This window comes from Henckelia pumila, chromosome 2 (assembly GCF_033568475.1).
Source record: "Henckelia pumila isolate YLH828 chromosome 2, ASM3356847v2, whole genome shotgun sequence".
Lineage (NCBI taxonomy): Eukaryota > Viridiplantae > Streptophyta > Magnoliopsida > Lamiales > Gesneriaceae > Henckelia > Henckelia pumila.
The window spans coordinates 87,592,855-87,616,355 of record NC_133121.1 but is presented as its reverse complement, the minus strand read 5'-3'; the positions used below and the strand labels follow the sequence as shown (position 1 = coordinate 87,616,355).

The window sequence follows — 23,501 nt, the reverse complement described above, 5'->3', positions numbered from 1 at the left end:
TAAAGAAGAGGCAAAATTAGTGTTTGTTCTAATTGCGCAAGTCAAAAAATCACTACATCATTACAAATCACGATGGACCCAGGATGTTGGCAGAGCTTATAAAGATCAATCATCTTGTGAGGGAGGGTTACAATTTATATTTTAAACAAAAAGCACAAAAAGAAAATAAATTACTCGTAAAAATTGGATCTCTCTGCCAGGTCTCGCTTGTGTCATACAACATTGTTGCCATATAAGTCATGTTTTACGGGCTCGATCACGCCAAGAGCCTCTCTGCATAGTAAGAACCTGCCGCAACCAAAATTTATAAACTCACAGCATTACAAACTAAAAACAATCTCATTCAAAATTGTGTTATTTCCTGCACCTGGTCGCTGAGAAGGTCACTCGCTGGAGGAGTTTCAACATTTTCTTTTCGAGGACAATCTTCACTTTCATCGTCGGTTTCCTCTGGTTGTGGAAATGAAGAGGCTCCAAACATAGCTTCATCATGAGCAGCCTTGATTTCTTCCTCTTTGCGCCTCTAATTAAACAAAATAAATCAGTAAGATTTTTTCTTAAGAAAAAAATATAGATACACATATATAAGTATAAAAGGTTGCAGGTTACCTCAACCGCAGAAAAACGAAAGCTCTGTCCTATGTGCTTGACTAACACAGCGTCATCCTCCCCAGCTGCAAATAGGTAAGGTGGCACAACAAAGAAAAAGGTTGAGTTGAAAGATAAGTTGTTCAGGAAAGATCTCTGACATCAACAAGTACAAAGCATAATCAAGGTAACATAACTAGAGAAATATCGAAACTAAACTAAATCAAATCCAATTTACAATCACAGAGAACGATCATCTCATAAAAAGTGAAGATTCAATTAATTTCAACTCAACAGTTACAAAATTGTGCTCACTAATAGATCATTTCTTAAGTTGATGTAATATTTTGTCATTGAGATTGTGCTTGGTTTAATATTTTTCTTTCTAAATAGCAAGTGAGCTAGTGTGAAAATTTTAAAATATGTTCGCACACAAGGAATGAGTGGAGATATGAACTCACTAACGAAAATTTATTTGAAAATGAATAATAACAAACAGACACATGGCTCTCGAGTGATGAAACCACCGAAAATCAAATAAAGGTATGTCTTAACCTTCGATTTCCTCATCGTCTAGAGGGGCATCCATGTTGAAGTCAAATCGTTCCCATCCTGAGCCCTTTCCCATCGTTTCATCATTTTCAGCTACAACCAGTAACCATCTTAACATCAGAAACCAGACAAGGAAATAAAACATAAGCTCAATACCGCTTATTCAGAATTCCACAATTTTACAAAATCAATCAACACCGAGAGAGTAGTTCCAAAAATATAAAGTCAAACCCATATTAACTTTGGAGCAACCAAAAGCAAAATGTGCCAAACAAACCACAGCCTGGAAATTCTATGAATCTGCTTAAAGATCCGAGAAGTTTCTGGAAGCTAGTATCAATTGAACAGTTATTAATGTTTGTCTCAAAACATGACATGTATGAGATTGGATACTTGTCTACAGTCATCCCCGACGGATAGAACAGTACCAAAAGCACAAAGGCAAATGTTGAACTTTTTTTTCCCTGTATGTAGGAAAATTGCGCAAATCACAACTTCAGGAAAGCCTGTAGATTTTTCGGGGTGTTCTATTGATTTTATTGCATCAACGTCTTTAACTTAAGATTCTTCAATCATTTCACTTCTGTTGATCTTTATACTAAACAGATGGCATATTCCCAAAAAAAAAAAAAAACCCATGTAATACAGATAAGATATATTAATAAGAGACCAAATTTAAGGTAGTTGCAATAAAATCTAGCAAAAACTAATGTCGGAATAATTGACAGGCAACTATCACTAACAACACCAGAAGCAAATTTGTTGAAGCAATGATGCAACAAATGGACATGGATTTGCACATCAGAAGCGCTAAGTCGAGGGAGGAGGATATCATTACCAGTTTTCAATAGTTGAAGTTTCATCTTGGCTTTGACTCTTTCGGCTGGAGTCTATTCAAATGAAAAAAGAACCATTACCAGGCTGCGACATAGCTGGACAATTAAGATTGAGGAAACTTAAGCAATTTAAGTGGAACACATACTGTGCTTTCATCTAAAAGGCAAAGTCCTGAAAATGTATTTAAACCTCTATGATACATATTCTGCAAATTTCTTCTTGGCCTTAGTAAACTCAACATTGACTTGAGGAAAAAAATGACAGAGAAAAGCAGTCACAACACTGCATGCATTGATCATGTAAAAAAAATTTTGACTAGATGATAACGACAAAGATTTTAATCTTAGGCTAACACTGGCTACAGGTTCAAACTAATTTTTCTTATTTTGTACACAACCAATAAAGTGAATAATGATGACTACATGCAGATTCTTGAGGTCATAATCCATAGTTCAATGAAGTCTCAACTGCAACTAGTCAAATATCCTGGGTCTTGGAATTCAGCAAAATATAGAGCTGAGAGCATGATTCACACACAAGTAAACCTGCAATCAAATTCAAAAGTGGTATGACCTTGATCAGGGTCCTAAGAATTCATTTATCCACTCACCACAGAGTGGCATCATATGGAAGACTGAAACTGAACATATCCTTCCCATATGAGCACAAGGCATAATATGCAAAAAGGAAACCAGAGTCTGAACTACTGAACTTTCTTCACCACAGGTAACAAAAGGACTGGTTCGTAGCTTCAACCATTCCTCATTTCCAGAAGCATAATTCCTCATTTCCAGAAGCATAATTAGACTTTGGCATAACAGAAATCGAAACTCAATGCTAATTTAATACATGAGTGAGCACCACAATTGGCTTTTGAAAGTCCAAGTGATTTATAACTTGAAAAGCACCCACCCGCAGCTACTTACCTAAGGAGATTCAATTCCATTGACATTTGATGCATGTTTCTTAATCTAATGTACGAATAAACACCGATAGCATTCTTGTATAGTTGTATGGCATACAATCGACAGAAATATCATCCTTTACATAATAAACCAAAAGTAGACATAAATCACATCACATGCATGCAATATAACGGAAGAAAAAAAAATACTTGCAGAAAACATATGTTCTGGACATGAAACCAACATAGCAATAAATTCTATACAGTACTACTTGCTTACTTACCATGCGGTCGTAACCTTCAATCAATTTTGCAAAATCAATTCCACCTTCTTTTCTGCCACCATTCCTCACCTCTTTCTGTTTTTTACCCTTTTCAGGTGATCCACTCCTCTTGCTCCTTTCTCCACTCCTTTGTCTTGACACTCTATCAAGGCTCGAGCTCCTACGCCTTGAATACCTATCCCGGCTCCGACTCCTACTTCTGCGCCTTGAGTGCCTATCCCGGCTCCGGCTACTACTTCGGCGCCTTGGATGTCTATCCCTGCTACCGCTGCGGCTCTTACTTCGGCGTCGTGAATGCCGATCTCTACTTCTGTCTCGAACAGGACTCCGGCTCCGGCGGCTCAATTCTCGGTTTCGGATATTTTCTGTAGGCTTTTTGTTGAGCTTGTTCTGGATGGATTGAAGCTGAGCTTGCTTTTCGAGTTGGGAGGATTTAGAAGGGCTCGAAGCTTTGACAAAGCCACTGAGAAAGGATGAGCCGCCAGTAGGTAGCGCGGAGCCCCTGGACGGAACGTCGTCGTTTGCGGAAGAGGTAAAGCCGAGCCCTTGCTTGAATCGGGCGGCGCCGCCTCCTTTACGAGTCAGTTCATCGTAGTATGCCGCCAATTTCTCGTCCTCCATCCCCAAATATTATCAAAATCAAATGGAAACGATTGCTGAAATTCAAGGAATAGTAGATAATAAATTATTTATTCAAACTAAAATTTTCACATTCTTTAAGGCCAAGGGCGTAATCGTTGTGTGTGTTTGTAAACTTTGAAAATAAAAAATTTATTTAAAATGATTTTTAAAACAAATATATAGTTTTTTAAACAAAAAGTCACAAAAACTCAATAATATATCAATTTTACAAAGCGAGTGACATTTTCGTTTATAACAAATTATCAAAGGACACAAAAGAGGGTTTATTTTGGTAAAACAATAAAATATTTAATGACTAGAAAAAAAGAAATAATATAAAATAATTAATTTGTCTAATAATTTGGTTTTATTAAAAATTAAATTAATTTTTATCGATTAATTGAAAGTCAGTTCATTAATATGATTAATTAATTTATACCAACCATGATTTAGATTAAAATCTCGTGATTATTATTGTAAAGGAGTGGAGCTAGATATTTTCAACCTCACTCGATAAATAATTGATTTTAATGGGCAGTTATCGAGTTCAGACATGCTCGAATTTTTTTCGAGCTAAACTTGAGTTAAAATTAATTTGTTCGATAATTCGCAAGCCGTTCATGAGATTTAATATTTTATAATATGATATAATTGTATTATATATACACACACATTCGAGTTTTCAGTCATTTTGAACTTTCATTCTTGAACCTTGATGTCCGAAGAGTTTGAGGGTATGTATAGTTTCGAACATTTTACACTGAACTTGAGCAAAAAAATTTAAAACTTTTGATCTTCCATTTGAGTTTAAACTCAAATATACGTAATTCAAATTGGATCTAGTCTTAAATTTGTTACTTATTTTTGGCTCGATTCATTTTATATACACCACTACTCATGATATAAAACAAAAAAAATAAATTCCTTATTTTAAATAATTATTGGTGAAATATTTTTTGAAATTTCATAAATATATTTCTCATATAATTTTTTAGATCATATATTACAACCGGCCCAGCGCCAAATGGATCGAGAGAACTACCACCTTACATGACTTCTATCACATATTCTGATATCAAGCCATTTGATTTTGGCTATAAATTTAAATTTTAATACATAGGATTTTGACTAATTTAAAGATTAATATAAATTAAATATCATTTATATAGTAATCATGACTTGTGTAGCATATTAACTTTTTTTCTACATCACATCGAAATCGAACTTGGAGGTTGGGCTCTAATATAGATAATAGAATTAAGCATATCTGTTAAGCTGATAATATAGATCATATAATTAAGTATATATGTTAAAAGTAATTTTTTTTATATAAAAATAATATTTTTTTATGTGTTGGGTTAGATCAGATTTGCATCTCATAAAATTGATCGTGAGATTATAAGAGTTTTTGTGTCTTTCAAATACTTTAAGATGTCGTTTCTGTGCTATTGATGAAATGATTAGAAAGGAATAAATATAAGTGAGATAAGACAGAAATGAATAATGTATTAATAAATGTTGGCGTGTAATAATTGTTCTGCTGGTAGAGTAATCAAACAATGTCTTGGGCTGCCATATGTTTAAAAGATTTGAGTTGCATCGTTATCAGTTACCACCAGCTATAACTTTTGGTAAAACGATCGGTCATACAGTATATATTGTTTCGTATATTTCTAACTTTCATGATTATTGTGTTTGTTGTGTATAATACCTTAAGGTGTAGTTTAGTACACTTGATAAATGAATGATTCATAAATTATGCTCCTACATCCGATGCTTGGTATATTTTTAAAAAGCCCATGATAATTCAATGAGCATGTGATAGATGCTTCTACAGGTGGAGTAGGCATCCTTTTGATTTAGTGTGACAAATTTAATACAGGTAAAAAAATACATAAATTTACATAATTAGCCTCCATATATAAAACGTCTAAACCATGAGCACACATCATTATTCCTGTCATAAAACTTTGTATTTAAGCCTGGGGTACAAAGTTCGATTTCTAGGGAGGGCAAAAACTCCCCACCAGGGGGGAGAAGACCATGAGTGCAAGAATGGCTGGGCCAGCCCAGTCCAATACAAAAAATGGCGCCTTTTTTTTTGTAATGGACTGGGCTGGGCTAGCTCAATGGTACCAGGAATCATAAAACTTTGTATTTAAGTCTGGGGTACAAGGTTCGATTCCTGGAGAGGGAAAAAACTCCCCACCAGGGGGGAGAAGACCATGAGTGCAAGAATGGCTGGGCCAGCCCAGTCGATTACAAAAAAGGGCGCCCTTTTTTTGTAACGACTCACGTCCTTCCACCGCATCCCTCCCCAGCCTATAGCATGGGCTCAGACCGCATGGTTCGACGGGCATCGTACTCATGACCTCCCCACTCCTGACAGTGGGTTTTTGCCCTCCGCAGGAATCGAACCTTGTACCTCCAGGCTTAAGTACAAAGTTTTATGATTCCTGGTTTGTACTTAAGCCTGGAGGTACAAGGTTCGATTCCTGGAGAGGGCAAAAACCCACTGCCAGGAGTGGGGAGGTCATGAGTGCGATGCCCGTCGAACCATGCGGTCCAAGCCCATGTTATAGGTTGGGGAGGGATGCGGTGGAAGGACGTGGGTCGTTACATTCAACTCTATCATCCTTAAAAGAATTTCATCCTCAAAATTTGACTTACCAAACAGCTCAGGATAGCGACCATACATATCCTGCTCAGTCTCTCACATAGCTTCCTCTACCAGTTGGTTACGCCACAGAACTTTTACCATCTTTATCTCTCTGTTTCTCAATCTTCGGACGTGACTGTCCAAGATTTGAACGAGTATCTCCTCGTAGGACAAGTTTGGTGTCCAATCCACTGGCTCGTGGTGAATCACATGGGAAGTATTCGCAACGTACTTCTTCAATATGAAGATATGAAAGACATTGTGTACATCTTCCAAATTTGGAGGCAACGCTACTCGATAAGCTCGAGCCCCAACATTTTTTAGGATCTCGAAAGTTCCTATGTACCATGGACTCCATTCCCCCTTCTTTTCAAACCTCATCACTCCCTTCCAACGTGACATCTTCAAGAATACGTTGTAACACCCAGTATTTTTAGTACGTAAATTCGCATGCATAATTAGGGAATTTATTTATTTAAAATTTTAGATTATGGGTTAAATAATTATGTGAAATTATTGGTGCATGTTTTAAGTTATTTTTAAGCATTTAACCCATAATTAGTGATTTTTCATGATTTATGGAAATTTAATTATTTTATCGCATAGACGGGACCGTGGACGGACGAGATGACAACTTTCTATCCAATTTATTTCATGAGCATTTTTAGAGCCCAAAAATATTATTTTGAGTTTTATTTCCTCAAAATTTTCAGTATTTAATTTTATATAATTTTAGGAGTCCATTTTTATCCAAATTTAGCCAAAATAATGACTTTTTACTATCTTTAAAATTCCCTTAATTATATATTTCTGGATTTTATTAAAGTTATCAGATTTTAAATATTATTTAGAGTTTTTAAGTTATATATATTGTATATTTAAAACCCTTATTAATATTTTAATTATCCTAAACTTTATTTTATTCTAATTACCCTAAACCTACCCCAAAATCCTACGTTGAATCTTCTAGCCGCCACCCCCTCCCTTGTTCTTCATCTTCTTCATCGGCTAGCATCTCTAAGGATTCCATAGCCACGATTTTGAAGCATCCAAGTTGTGTCATCGTCGTCTCGTCGTTCCGGAATCGTTCCACGCGCCTTCTTCTCTTCAACCTACGGTGCAAGGCATGATTCTTTCTCTAATTTTTGTGCCATATCAGTGCTTATGCGTGTGTGTGTGTATGTATCATTTTTTTTAATTCAAGAAATTTCAGAAAAAAAAAAATCGAGAAGGGTTGAATGTATGCACTTGTTCACGTTTTTGGGAATCATGTTCACGTTTTTGGTTAAGGGGAGTGCATGGCTGCTGGTCAGGGCTGTCAAGGGGTTCGTCGGGGTCCTTAGGCTAGCTTGGCTTGGTCGGTCATGGGCTAGATAGAGGCTTGGGCGAGCTGGTGCAAGAAGTAGCCATGGGGTGCGCAGGTTAGGGTTTCCGGAAGGAGGGTTCGGCCTTGGGCTAGGGTGAAGGGTCGAGGCCGAGCTAGGGCAGGTTCGAACCGCCCAGACGTGGGCTACTTCTGGGCGGCGGCTCTCCGGCCAGGTGCGGCCGGAGCAGGCCGGCAGCAGCCAAGGAGTGGCTGCTGCTCACGGCCGCAGCATGAACTAGGAAGGGGCGGCAGGTTTTAGGGTTTCAGGGGTGGGTCCGGGTTGGGTTGGTGGTCCGGGTCAAGTCAGTGGGTCTTGGGTCATGTTAGTTGGGTCCGGGTCTGGGTTAAGTTAGTCGGGCTCGGGTATTTTATTTTTAAGTTAATTATTAAGTTAAAGTGTTTTAGTTGGGCTAAATAGATTAATTAAATTAATGGGCTACATTTAAATTTATTAATGGGCTTGAATAATTATTTTAAGTTAGCCTAATAATTTTTATGGGCTTGGAAGCCCATGAAAATTATTGGGCCAGTCTTTGGGCTTTTGGGCCCATTGGGCCAGAATAGGTTGTTATTGGGCCAGGAATGTTTTAATGGGCTTTAATTTATTAATTGGGCCTAGAATTTTATTTTTGGGTTTAAGTGTATTAATGGGCCAGTCTCAGTGTTAATGGGCCAGAATTTAAGAAAAAGGGGCTTGAGTGTTAGGGCCAGCAGTTCAGAACAACCCATGAGAAATTGCATGTGTCCTGAATATATATTTAATTATTTTTTTATGCATGGAAGTTATTTTTAATATTTATATGTTAGTATGAAATTAAATTAAATATATATGAAGGACACACATTTTATTTAAGTACATGCATTCATGAAATAATTTTTATGCATGATTTAATGTTTGAGGTTGAGCAAAAGAAAATAATTTTATGTTGGAAGTTGAAATAGTGTGACAATTTGAGGGGGATTCGTCCCCATATGTGAACTATTGAAGGGCAGTTTACTGCCAATTTAAGAGGTGATTCGTCACCGCCACGTACGTTGGTTTACCACGCTGATCAGTATTTAATGTATGTATGGTTACACTATGGAGACGACCTTTCGATGTTAGAAAATACTTTGCTCAACAATGTTTATGTAATATTATGATATTCAAGTTTAATTTAAGTTTATGTTATGTTCATGATAATTTTTAAGCATGCTCATTCATGTATATGTTATGTATTAGTACTAAAGTGATTTAAATTATTTTTAAACCCTTGTTATGTTAGCATGTTGGGCCTCTAGGCTCACTACACTGGTATGGTGCAGGTGAGTACGTAGAGGAGGATGTGGTACCCACCGGCGGTGAGGACCTATGAGCGGACATGCAGTGACCCCGTGACCGTGACCGTTGTCTGAGTCTATATGCATGTTTCGAATATTTTATCATGTTATACATTTTTATTTATTTTCAGTAATTGACACTATGGAATGTTTTTATTGAAATATTTTCAGTGCATGCAAAACTTTAATTTATTTTGTTTTTGTCGGTATTTTATTAAACGCATGACTCAGATATTTAATTTATGAAATTTTAAGTTTTCAAATTGTTGCATTATTTTATTCAAGTTATTTATTTTAAATCTATTTATTCTGTGCATATATGTATGGGCATGTATGTACATATTTTTATTTAGTAAGTAATAAAAAAAAAAAAATTTCCGCATATTTATTTATTTATATTTAGAGAGTTAGGGTCGTTTCAGGTGGTATCAGAGCACGATCCTTGGAGGGGTCATTACTGCTGTGCGAGCTCAGAAATCCACGCTACCGGTCTGTAAGTTTTAAGTGTTTATAGCATGATTTACTTTTAAGAATTTAAGTTAGCATTAATGTTAAAACACTTAGTTATGCATGGCGATTTACGTAAAGAAATATGTGGTGGTGCAGAATGCCTCCGAGACCTATGAACAGACGTGGGGAATCTCCACCTCCACAGAACCCACTTGCAGCATTGGAGCAGGCCAATGCTAATATGATGGCAGGGATTACTGCTCTGCTGGAGCAGCAGACTACACGTCCTAGACTGTCCCACGAGGAGGACGTAGCTGAGCGGTTCCAGAAGAAGGGGCCAAAGGAGTTCACTGGTACCACCGATCCATTGGTGGCTGAGGGGTGGATTCGTTCTTTGGAGTCCATCTTTGCATACATGGGGATTACTGACGCCGACAGGGTGAACTGTGCGACATATATGATGAGGGGAGATGCAGCTCTTTGGTGGGAGGGTGCTGCCAGGGGAGTACATCTTCCTACATTGACTTGGGCGGAGTTTAGGCGTATCTTCTACGCCAAGTATTTCACGGAGGATGTGCGCAGTCGCATGATCCAAGAGTTTATGAGTCTCCGACAGGGGGACAGGTCAGTGGTTGAGTATGTGAGACAGTTCGAGAGGGGCTGTCATTTTGTGCCTCTGATTGCAGACAGTCCACCGGAGAAGATGAGGCAGTTTGTGGAGGGACTGAAGGCGGATATTAAGCATGACGTACGTATGATGGACGTCGCTACATATGAGGCGGCAGTTAGTAGAGCACTGAGGTCAGAGGAGGGTAGGAGAGAGATACAGTGAGAGCTGCAGGGGAAGAGACAGAATCAGTCTGGATTTCAGCGACCATCTTCGCAGCCTCCTGCGAAGAAGCAGTATACTGGGCCGTCTAAGGGCCCGAACCAGCAGCAGAGGCCACAGCAGCCTAGGGGCAGGGCCCCTAATACTGGAGATTTTCCTACTTGCCCGAAGTGTCAGAAGATGCATTTGGGACCTTGTCTTTTGGGAGCAGGAGTTTGTTTCCACTGTAGAGAGCCAGGACACCAGATAGCTAATTGCCCGAGGAAGAAGAACACTGCTGGTAGAGTGTTCGTTATGCAGGCAGAGGAGGCAGACCCAGACACCTCCTTGATCACCGGTATATCTTACCCCTAGTATTTTATAATTTCTTCCTTTGGTTAAGAATTTCGATTTTTCTTTGTGAAATAATTTGTATTTGGGATTTTTCTATCTGCATGTTAGAATAAGAAGCATGATTTACTTGTGACTAGAATTAAGGGTTATTAGTGACTTATCTTTGGGGGAAAGTTTAGTAGTGGTATGAAATTGTTGGGATTCTTTTGCGTGCAGGGAGAATTTTAGTTGGAGACAACTCCACGTTTGCGTTGCTAGATTCAGGGGCTACGCATTCGTTTATCTCCCTGGAGTTTATCAGACGGATAGGCATCACACCCGAGATTGTTGACAGTGGTTATGATGTCACTATGCCGTCAGGACAGATTATTTCTACCTCTAGTGTCATTCGAGAACTGGAGTTGGAGCTTCAGGGGCACTCCATTCGCGCAGATGTGGTGGTTTTGCCGTTGAGTGGATTTGATTTGATATTGGGTATGGACTGGTTGACAGTCAATGGAGCTTCGATTGATTTTCGTCGGAGGACAGTGTCAGTGAAACCGCCGGGAGGCGACCCGTTTACTTTTCATGCATCTCAGAGCAGTGATATTCCTCAGGTGATATCTCTTATTCAGGCGAGGAAGCTGTTGAAACGGGGTTGCCAAGGTTTTCTAGCAAGTATTGTCACGGCCTCAGAACCATCTAGCAGATCATTATCCGAGATAGAGGTTGTTCGTGACTTTCTGGACGTCTTTCCGGAGGATGTTGCAGGAATTCCACCAGTGAGAGATGTGGAGTTCAACATCGACTTAGTGCCAGACACCGTGCCTATCTCTAAGGCACCATACAGACTTGCTCCTACCGAGATGAAAGAGTTGAAGGAGCAGATACAGGAGTTATTAGAAAAAGGCTTTGTTCGTCCTAGCTTTTCTCCAGGGGGAGCTCCAGCGTTATTTGTGAAGAAGAAGGATGGCAGTATGAGACTGTGCATCGATTATCGAGAGCTCAATAGGGTCACAGTGAAGAATAAGTACCCACTGCCGAGGATAGAGGACTTATTTGATCAGTTGCAGGGAGCTTCGGTGTTCTCCAAGATCGACCTGCGATCTGGTTATCATCAGCTGCGAGTTAGAGATGCAGATGTGTCCAAGACTGCTTTTCGGACACGTTATGGGCATTACGAGTTCTTAGTGATGCCATTTGGGATGACCAATGCTCCAGCGATTTTCATGGATCTCATGAACCGAGTTTTTCGGCCGTATCTTGATCAGTTCATCATAGTCTTCATTGATGATATCTTGATCTACTCTAGGAGCGTTGAGGAGCATAGACAGCATCTACAGACAGCCTTGCAGACTTTGAGGGAGCATCGTTTGTATGGCAAGTTCAGCAAGTGCGAGTTTTGGCTTGAGCATGTGGCATTTCTTGGCCACATTATTTCTAGAGATGGGATTGCAGTGGATCAGTCGAAGGTTGAGGCAGTGCAGAAATGGGGTATTCCGAAGAATGCTTCGGAGATTCGCAGTTTCTTGGGTTTGGCAGGATACTATAGGAAGTTCATCAAGGGTTTTTCCTCTATTGCAGTACCCTTGACTTCCTTAACCAAGAAGAATGCGAAGTTTTTTTGGAGTCCAGACTGTCAGAGGAGCTTCGATCAGCTGAAGGAAGCACTCACTACCGCACCGATTTTAGCGATGACAGTACCACACGAGGAGTTAGTGGTGTACACCGACGCGTCTAAGCTAGGTTTAGGCGCATTACTTATGCAGTATGGTAAGGTTATTGCTTATGCGTCGAGGCAGTTGAAGATTCATGAGCAGAACTACCCGACACATGATTTGGAGTTAGCGGCAGTGGTCTTTGCTTTGAAAATCTGGAGGCACTATCTGTATGGAGAGAATTGCAAGATTTTCACTGATCACAAGAGCCTCAAGTACTTCTTCACTCAGAAGGAGTTGAACATGAGGCAACGGAGATGGTTGGAGTTGGTGAAGGATTACGACTGTGACATTAGCTACCATCCGGGTAAAGCTAATGTAGTGGCCGATGCTTTGAGTCGGAAGTCGTCAGTGGTATCGTGTTTGTCAGTGCAGTTACCACTGCAGAGGGAGATTCAGAGGTTTGATTTGGAGTTTTACTCGGGTGGTCATGCACCGAGATTGTCAGTATTGACGTTGCAGCCAGTTCTGCGAGATCGGATCAGGGATGGACAATCTACTGATGAGGAGTTGCAGCATTGGAGACAGAGAGATGAGGCCAAGGGTGGTCTTCTGTATACAGTTGTGGATGGCATTGTTCAGTACCGTGGTAGGATATGGGTACCGAACGTCGATCAGTTGAGAGCTGAGATTCTAGCAGAGGCTCACACATCTCCGTACTCCATTCACCCCGGAAGTACGAAGATGTACCGAGATTTTCAGCTATTGTATTGGTGGCCCGGAATGAAGAGAGACATCGGGAGAGTTGTGTCAGAGTGCTTGACTTGTCAGCAGGTCAAGACTGAGCATCAGCGTCCAGCAGGACTTCTTAGACCTCTTCCTATTCCGGAATGGAAATGGAAGAATATTACGATGGACTTTGTAGTTGGCTTACCGAGGAGTGCCAGAGGTTGCACAGCTATTTGGGTGATCATGGATAGACTCACCAAGTCAGCTCATTTCTTGCCGGTGAGGACTACCTACTCCTTGACACAGTATGCAGAGCTTTACATCAAGGAGATTGTTAGACTGCATGGCATACCAGTGTCTATCGTATCCGATAGAGATCCGAGATTCACATACGCATTTTGGAAGAGTCTGCATACATCATTGGGGACAAGATTACTGTTCAGCACAGCTTTTCATCACCAGACAGATGGTCAGTCTGAGAGGGTGATACAGGTTCTTGAGGATTTACTGAGAGCCTGTGTCATCGATTTTCAGGGCTCATGGGAGACGAGATTGCCGTTAGTGGAGTTTACCTATAACAATAGCTTTCAGGCGTCTATAGGTATGGCTCCTTATGCAGCTTTGTATGGGAGGAGATGCAGATCTCCTCTTCATTGGGATGAGGTTGGAGAGAGAATCCTATTGGGTCCTGAGATAGTGCAGCAGACTGCTGAAATTGTGACCCAGATTCGGGATCGCATGAGGACTGCTCAGAGTCGTCAGAAGAGTTATGCAGATACTCGACGACGAGATTTGGAGTTCGCTGTAGGTGATCACGTATTCCTGAAAGTGTCACCTATGAAGGGAGTAGTGCGATTTGGCCGGAGAGGCAAGATTAACCCTAGATATATAGGGCCATTCGAGATCTTGGAGAGAGTTGGCACGTTGGCCTACCGTTTAGCTCTACCACCAGGGCTAGCGGCAGTGCACAATGTATTCCATGTATCCATGCTTCAGAGATACATCTCGAACCCGTCACATGTGTTGGATTTTGAGCCTCTTCAGTTGACACCGGAGTTAGCATTTGAGGAAAGGCTTATACGGATCTTGGCTAGGGAGGAGCGCAGATTGAGGACGCGGGTCATACCGATGGTCAGAGTCCAGTGGCTGAATCATTCGGAGGAGGAAGCTACTTGGGAGATCGAGGCAGACATGAGGACTCGCTACCCGGAGTTGTTCGGTTAAGTACTTTAATTTCGAGGACGAAATTCAAATTAAGGGGGGGGGGGGGGGGGAGAATTGTAACACCCAGTATTTTTAGTACGTAAATTTGCATGCATAATTAGAGAATTTATTTATTTAAAATTTTAGATTATGGGTTAAATAATTATGTGAAATTATTGGTGCATGTTATAAGTTATTTTAAAGCATTTAACTCATAATTAGTGATTTTTCATGATTTATGGAAATTTAATTATTTTATCGCGTAGACGGGACCGTGGACGGACGAGATGACAACTTTCTATCCAATTTATTTCATGAGCATTTTTAGAGCCCAAAAATATTATTTTGAGTTTTATTTCCTCAAAATTTTTAGTATTTAATTTTATATAATTTTAGGAGTCCATTTTTATCCAAATTTAGCCAAAATAATGACTTTTTACTATCTTTAAAATTCCCTTAATTATATATTTTTGGATTTTATTAAAGTTATCAGATTTTAAATATTATTTAGAGTTTTTAAGTTATATATATTGTATATTTAAAACCCTTATTAATATTTTAATTATCCTAAACTTTATTTTATTCTAATTACCCTAAACCTTCCCCAAAATCCTACGTTGAATCTTCTAGCCGCCACCCCCTCCCTTGTTCTTCATCTTCTTCATCGGCTAGCATCTCTAAGGATTCCATAGCCAGGATTTTGAAGCATCCAAGTTGTGTCATCGTCGCCTCGTCGTCCTGGAATCGTTCCACGCGCCTTCTTCTCTTCAACCTACGGTGCAAGGCATGATTCTTTCTCAAATTTTTGTGCCATATCAGTGCTTATGCGTGTGTGTGTGTGTATGTATCGTTTTTTTTAATTCAAGAAATTTCAAAAAAAAAAAATCGAGAAGGGTTGAATGTATGCACTTGTTCACGTTTTTGGGAATCATGTTCACGTTTTTGGTTAAGGGGCATGCATGGCTGTTGGTCAGGGCTGTCAAGGGTTCGTAGGGGTCCTTAGGCTAGCTTGGCTTGGTCGGTCATGGGCTAGATAGAGGCTTGGGCGAGCTGGTGCAAGAAGTAGCCATGGGGTGCGCAGGTTAGGGTTTCCGGAAGGAGGGTTCGGCCTTGGGCTAGGGTGAAGGGTCGAGGCCGAGCTAGGGCAGGTTCGAACCGCCCAGACGTGGGCTACATCTGGGCGGTGGCGCTCCGGCCAGGGGCGGCCGGAGCAGGCCAGCAGCAGCCAAGGAGTGGCTGCTGCTCACGGCCGCAGCATGAACTAGGAAGGGGCGACGGGTTTTAGGGTTTCAGGGGTGGGTCCGGGTCGGGTTGGTGGTCCGGGTCAAGTCAGTGGGTCTTGGGTCATGTTAGTTGGGTCCGGGTCTGGGTTAAGTTAGTCGGGCTCGGGTATTTTATTTTTAAGTTAATTATTAAGTTAAAGTGTTTTAGTTGGGCTAAATAGATTAATTAAATTAATGGGCTACATTTAAATTTATTAATGGACTTGAATAATTATTTTAAGTTAGCCTAATAAATTTTATGGGCTTGGAAGCCCATGAAAATTATTGGGCCAGTCTTTGGGCTTTTGGGCCCATTGGGCCAGAATAGGTTGTTATTGGGCCAGGAATGTTTTAATGGGCTTTAATTTATTAATTGGGCCTAGAATTGTATTTTTGGGTTTAAGTGTATTAATGGGCCAGTCTCAGTGTTAATGGGCCAGAATTTAAGAAAAAGAGGCTTGAGTGTTAGGGCCAGCAGTTCAGTACAACCCATGAGAAATTGCATGTGTCCTGAATATATATTTAATTATTTTTTTATGCATGGAAGTTATTTTTAATATTTATATGTTAGTATGAAATTAAATTAAATATATATGAAGGACACACATTTTATTTAAGTACATGCATTCATGAAATAATTTTTATGCATGATTTAATGTTTGAGGTTGAGCAAAAGAAAATAATTTTATGTTGGAAGTTGAAGTAGTGTGACAATTTGAGGGGGATTCGTCCCCATATGTGAACTATTGAAGGGCATTTTACTGCAAATTTAAGAGGTGATTCGTCACCGCCACGTACGTTGGTTTACCACGCTGATTAGTATTTAATATATGTATGGTTATACTATGGAGACGACTTTTCGATGTTAGAAAATACTTTGCTCAACAATGTTTATGTAATATTATGATATTCAAGTTTAATTTAAGTTTATGTTATGTTCATGATAATTTTTAAGCATGCTCATTCATGTATATGTTATGTATTAGTACTAAAGTGATTTAAATTATTTTTAAACCCTTGTTATGTTAGCATGTTGGGCCTCTAGGCTCACTACACTGGTATGGTGCAGGTGAGTATGTAGAGGAGGATGTGGTACCCACCGGCGGCGAGGACCTATGAGCGGACATGCAGTGACCCCGTGACCGTGACCGTTGTCTGAGTCTATATGCATGTTTCGAATATTTTATCATGTTATACATTTTTATTTATTTTCAGTAATTGACACTATGAGATGTTTTTATTGAAATATTTTCAGTGCATGCAAAACTTTAATTTATTTTGTTTTTGTCGGTATTTTATTAAACGCATGACTCAGATATTTAATTTATGAAAGTTTAAGTTTTCAAATTGTTGCATTATTTTATTCAAGTTATTTATTTTAAATCTATTTATTCTGTGCATATATGTATGGGCATGTATGTACATATTTTTATTTAGTAAGTAATAAAAATTTTTTTTTTTCCGCATATTTATTTATTTATATTTAGAGAGTTAGGGTCGTTTCAGGTCACCTACCTCAAATTCAAAGTCTCTACGTCGCTAGTCAACATAGTTTTTCTGTGGACTCTAAGATGTCAACAATCTGTCTCTGATCTTAGCTATCAAACTTACTGTCTGGTCACTACCTCTAGTCTCAACATAGCTCTTTCTCCAACTTCATCCCAATGTAAGGGAGTCCTATACTTCCGCTCATACAATGCCTCATAAGGAGTCATACCAATAGTAGTTTGATAACTATTGTTATAAGTGAACTACACTGATGACAACTTTGACTTACAACTGCCTCCAAAGTCGATCATACAAGTCCTCAACATATCCTCGAGTATCTGGATCACTCGCTCTGACTGTCCATATGTTTGTGGATGGAATGCGGTACTGAAAGCTAATTTCGTACCTAATTCCACGGTGTAAACTTCCCCAAAAACCCGCGGTAAACTTAGGATCTCCGTCAGACACTATCCTTGCTGGAACTCTATGCAATCTGACTATCTACCGAATGTACAGTTCTGCATACTGATTCATCGGGAAGTTAGTTCTAACTGGTAGGAAATGAGCTGACTTCATCAATCTATCAACTATCAACCAAATGGAATTCATCCTTTGTGGTGTAACTGGAAAATCCAACCATGAAGTCCATGGTGACATCTTCCCACTTCCACGTGGGAATTGGTAACGGATGCTGGCCTTTGATGCTCAAATTTCACCTGTTGGCACGTTAGACATTCGTTTACAAACCTTACGATGTCCATATTCATGTCTGGCCACCAAAACAATAATTGCAAATCTTTAAACATTTTCTTACTCCCTGGATGAATGAAATATGGTGCAGTATGTGCTTCTGTCATCACATCAACTCTCAGTGAGTCCACTGCTAGAACCCACATTCTGAATTTGTGATGCACAATCCCATCTTTCACTGTATACAAGGTACCACCTTTGGCCTCATATATTCGCTTCCACGCTACTAATTGCTGGTCGAAGCTTGGCCTGCCCGAACTCTATCAAGAAAACTCGACACCAGTGTTAATGCTGATAAGATGCATTCTTCTTCTAGTTCGACCACTTCCAACTTCACTCGCTCAAAATCTACAATCAACTCCTGTTGAGTTGTCAACCGATTCAAAGTTGCGGACTTGTGACTCAAGACATATGCTACTACATTAGCGTTACCCGGATGGTAGCTAATGTCACAGTCGTAATCCTTCACTAATTCCAACCATCTCCTATGTCTCATATTTAACTCATTTTGAGTGAATAATTACTCTAGGCTCTTATGGTCGGTGAAGATCTGACACTTCTCTCCATACAGATAATGCCTCCACAACATCAAGGCAAACACAACTGCTGCCAAATCAAAATCACGAGTCGGGTAGTTTCTCTCATGAACTTTCAGCAGTCAGGTTGCATAAGCTATCACCTTGTCATCTTGCATCAAAACAACCCCTAAACCACTCTTGGAAGCATCTGTAAATACTACAAAATGACCGGTGCCTTCTAGAATCACTAGCACTGGCGTTGTCATCAATATTTCCTTCAACTAAACAAAACTCTTCTCACACTGTTCCGACCATTCGAACTTCACTCGATTTCTGGTCAATGACGTCAGTGGTAGAGCTATATTGGAGAAATCCTGGATGAGTCTCCGATAGTAACCCGCTAAACACAAGAAACTCCGTATTTTCGTAGCATTCTTCGGAGCAACCAACTTCGAATCGCTTCTACCTTAGATATATCAACTTCGATTCTTCTCGTTGAAACTAGATGGCCCAAAAATGTAATCTGCTCCAACCAAAAATCACACTTATTGAACTTAGCAAATAAATTCTTCTCTTTCAGAATCTGTAAAACCGTCGTAAAATACTGACGATGCCCATCCAAACTACGAGAGTAGATCAGTATGTCATCTATGAAGACTATGACAAACTTATCCAAGAAATGCTGGAACATCCTGTTCATCAAATCCATGAACATAATTGGTGCATTGGTCAACCCAAACGACATGACCAAAAACTCGTAGTGTCCATATCGAGTCCTAAAAGCCGTTTTTTGCACATATTCATCTTTCACATTCAACTGATGGTAGCCTGATCGCAAATCGATTTAAGAGAACAACACTGCCCCTTTCAACTGATCAAAAAAATCATCTATCCTCGGTAGTGGATACCTGTTCTTCACCGTAACTCGATTCAGTTCTCTATAGTCAATGCACAACCTCATTGACCCATCCTTATTCCGTACAAACAACACCGGTGTACCTCAAGGTGACACACTCGGTCTGATGAATCCCTTATCCAGCAGTATCTTGTAACTGATCTTTCAATTATTGCATCTCAGTCGGTGCTAACCTGTACGGCGCCTTGGATACTGGCGTGGTTCCAGGTACCAACCCTATTCCAAACTAAACCTCTCTGGCTGGAGGTAATCCCGCAACATCTATAAAGTGAATTGGTCTATCCAACCAAGTGATACAATATGTCTGGTTGCCTCGAACATGAACGAAAATTGGTTGTGTGACAAGAGATTCAACCACCTAAACTTCAAAGAAATTTTCAATCCGAGTAAACATGATCTTTTTACTGATCGCCCAAAATTGAGTTTTCAAAATATAAGATTTGCACTGCTTGAAAGTTTGGAAAGCAGGTTAGATCAACTTTCAAAAACAAGGGTTGTAATTCTTATTCCAGAAGCTTAGAATTACTTCATATGGATCTTTTTGGTCCAATACTTGTAATGATATTAGGGGGAATGAAGTACACTTTTGTTATTTTTGATGATTTTTCAAGATTCACTTGGGTGATTTTTCTCAAATCCAAAGATCAAACTGCCATCCAATTGATCAAAGTTTTTCAAAATTAAAAGTCTCAAAAGATTGATAAAATAAAGAGAGACAGAGGCACTGAGTTTTCAACCAAACACTATCTTCCTATCTAGAAAGGCATGGAATCAGGCATGAGTTCTCTGCAGCTAGAACACATCAGGAAATGGAGTAGTGAGAGAAGGAATCGAACTTTTAAAAATTCTGCTAGAACAATTCTTGATGATTCTGGTATTTCTCATTTTTTTGGGCTGAAGCAGTAAAAACTGCATGTTATATTCAGAACAGATCAATAATTAGTAAGAAACATGGAAAAACAACTTATGAGATCTGGTATGGCAAAGTTCCTGTGGTTTTATACTTCATAGTATTCGGTTGCATATTCTTCATTCACAACAATGGTAATTAAGAATCATCTAACTATACTGGATGCTAGATCAAATTCTGGACAGTGACTGCTTTAGACATATGACAGGAGAAGTCAAGATGCTATCTGAATTCACACATGGTTCCGGACCAAAGATCACTTTTTGGAGATAACTCAAAGTATAAAACTGGGGATAAGTAAACTTATGCATGGCAATAGTGTGATTAGAGATGTTCTATTAGTAGAAAATTTTAATGTAGTCTGATTAGTATAAGTCAATTATGTGATCATGGTTATCTGGTGGAATTTAAAAAGCATACTTATCTGGTTAAAGATCAATCTGGACTGAAAATTAGGACAAGAGAAAGAAGTGGAAACACTTATAAAGTGAATTAGTCTATCCAACCAAGTGATACTATCTGTCTGTTTGCCTCGAACATGAAAAAAAATTGGTTGTGTTACAAGAGATTCAATCACCTAAACTTCAAAACATTTTCAATCCGAGCAAACATGATCTTTTTACTAATCGCCCAAAATTGATTTTTCAAAATATAAGATTTGCACTGCCTGCAAGTTTGGAAAGCATATTAGATCAACTTTCCAAAACAAGGGTTGTAATTCTTATAATAGAAGCTTAGAATTACTGCATATGGATATTTTTGGTCCAATACTTGTAATGAGATTAAGGGGAATGAAGTACTCTTTGGTTATTGTTGATGATTTTCAGATTTACTTGGGTGATTTTTCTCAAATACAAAGATCAAACTGCCACCCAATTGATCAAAGTTTTTCAAAATTAAAAGTCTCAAAAGATTGATAAAATAAGGAGTGACAGAGGCACTGAGTTTTCAAACCAAACACTATCTTCCTATCTAAAAAGCCATGGAATCAGGCATGAGTTCTCTGTAGCCAGAACACCTCAGCAAAATGGAGTAGCTGAGAAAAAGAATCGAACGTTTAAAAATGCTGCTATAACAATTCTTGATGATTCTAGTATTTTTCAAACTTTTTGGGCTGAAGAAATAAACACTGCATGTTATACTCAGAACAGATCGATAATTAGTAAGAAACATGGAAAAACAACTTATGAGATCTGGTATGGCAAAGTACCTGTGGTTTCATACTTCAAAGTATTCGGTTGAAAATGTTTCATTTACAACAATGGTAAGAATCATCTAACTACACTGGTTGCTAGATCAAATTCTGGTTTGTTTATTGGATACTCATATGTAAGTAAAGCATATAGAGTACTTAATACTAAAACTCTCACTGTTGAGGAGTCTATTCATGTAGTATTTGAGGAGAAAACTGTTGCTGATAAATCTTATAGTATCAATGATATAAGCAACAGGTTAGAAGACTCAAAATTAGATACATAATTCAGATCAAAAGGAACACAAAAGTACCTTGTGAACCAGAACATCTAGTTGAACCAGTTTAGTTTGAAAATGATCAAAATCAAGAACAAGGGATTCCAGATGCACCTCCAATTAATGAAGAACATCCTCCCAATCCAGATCAGATCGAGACTCCAGAGCAACATGCTGATACATATCATCTTGGACCAAATTACAAGTGGACTAAGTATCATCCTCCCAATGTGGTGATAGGTAACTCATCTGCACCTTTGAGAACCAGAGGTCAGATGATTAATTAATTCTTGCATGCTACATTTATTTCTCAGTTGGAACCTAAGAAGGTTGATGTAGGGGCCCGATCCGGATCACTTACTAGTTAACTTATTAAATATTAAGCATACAATAAGATAAACCTAATACAATAATCAAAGCAACAGAAAGATAACGAGTTTGCAACCCAAACCGGCAGTATAGAACCAGTGACTAAAACCCAAAGTAGAATAGTGTTATAAAACCACATCAAAAATCAGTATTTGACCACTGAAACAAATTTCTGAAACACAGAAAAACACCTCGCAGCAACCACTAAACCTGGTCTCAGCCCTGCCTCGATCCACCTGTCTTGTCTAATCCGAGTCCTGCCCTGTAGAATAGAGTGACCAAGGAAACACAACATAATGGACATGAGCAAACTATGCTCAGAACGTAAATCACGAGTATACAAACCTAATATGATGCATGCAAATAACGGGGTACTGGTCAACTCTCAAGTCCTGCTCAGTTTAGGCGCCAATGAGTGTATAGTACCATATGGGGTCAATTCCGGTGGGTACATCCACACACTCGACAGGATCACCATAACGTCAGTCTTCGTCATCACGGCGTTTCCCAGTGTCCGATAATATAACAAGAATGTAGAGCTGAGCGACCTTACCCAAATGACTATCTCGAAGGATATTTGGCTCTACACGAATATGCACAGACAACATAATATATAAAGCAGTAAAACATGGATAATGACATATAAAATGTAACATATAAGCATTTATACTCGTTGGATATCTCAATAAGTAATTTATGTACCTCTCTAAGGCAGTTCTAGCTGTTCAATTATAGGGTCCAAACCTACAAGCCAGTAATTATCATATCACTAAAGCTGGTTTAAAAGCCTAAACTAAGCTAATAGATATTCTCTAATACTACTAGGGATCACAGACTATACTTACGTCCGTCGTCATCCCTTTGCTGTCGAAGGCCCAAACTCCTGAGCACCGCTCCTCAACTACTCCAAAAACACCTCGCTACTGCCCGAATCTTGATTAAATGGCTAGAAATTCCCCAAGAACAAACCAAGATGAAAGGAGATATTTGTGAATTGGCACTTGAAAATGTGGCTTGAATGGCTTATTTATGGGTGACGATCGGAAGCTCTGATCCCCGATTGAAAACTCCGATCTTTGCATGCATGTCACGTTCCGACTTGGCCACTTCGGAAACTCCGATCTCTACTTCGGATATTTCGATCCCATGCATGTATCAACGTGTCTAAAGCCTCTTCAAACCTAAGTGGTTTGAGTTCGAACCTTCTGAACCCTAGTTCAAAGCTTCCGAACTCCAACGTGTCACTGCGTGGTTGACACCTCACTATTTGTATGGTCTAACTCTGATCAGACGTTATGATCATGTTTCGTGTAGCGACCCTACCCGGATCCACTAACTAATCAGAGTTTAATTCGCGCATGCATTAATATTAAAAGCGTAAGAAGCGGAATATTTAAAATACAACAAATCCAATCAGCAGAATACAACCGACGACAAAAATAGTGTATAAATACTCTTATACAACCAAATCGAAGTCTTAGGGTAACAAAATCTACCACTAAAACC

At 39.2% G+C, this 23,501-nt stretch overlaps 1 protein-coding gene across 1 annotated transcript; it reads right to left on the bottom strand.

Annotated features, from left to right (window-relative positions):
* Positions 1-16: 16 nt before the first annotated feature.
* LOC140879929 (uncharacterized) lies at positions 17-3,903 on the bottom strand. The gene is made up of 6 exons (XM_073283911.1): positions 3,166-3,903; positions 1,979-2,030; positions 1,144-1,233; positions 610-674; positions 368-523; positions 17-288 (listed from the first exon to the last, which is right to left on the bottom strand). Exons 1-6 carry the CDS (start codon positions 3,784-3,786, stop codon positions 238-240), a joined length of 1,035 nt encoding a protein of 344 aa, XP_073140012.1. The 5' UTR covers positions 3,787-3,903; the 3' UTR covers positions 17-237.
* Positions 3,904-23,501: the final 19,598 nt, after the last annotated feature.

What these genes read in the sequence shown, in the direction of transcription:
- LOC140879929 (XM_073283911.1), bottom strand. Translation starts at nt 3,786, where the DNA reads ATGGAGGACGAGAAATTGGCGGCATACTACGATGAACTGACTCGTAAA. An exon ending in TTGAAGGTTACGACCGCATG is followed by an intron (nt 2,031 to 3,165) that starts GTAAGTAAGCAA and finishes TCATTTGAATAG; the next exon opens with ACTCCAGCCGAAAGAGTCAA. An exon ending in GTGACCTTCTCAGCGACCAG is followed by an intron (nt 289 to 367) that starts GTGCAGGAAATA and finishes TGGTTGCGGCAG; the next exon opens with GTTCTTACTATGCAGAGAGG.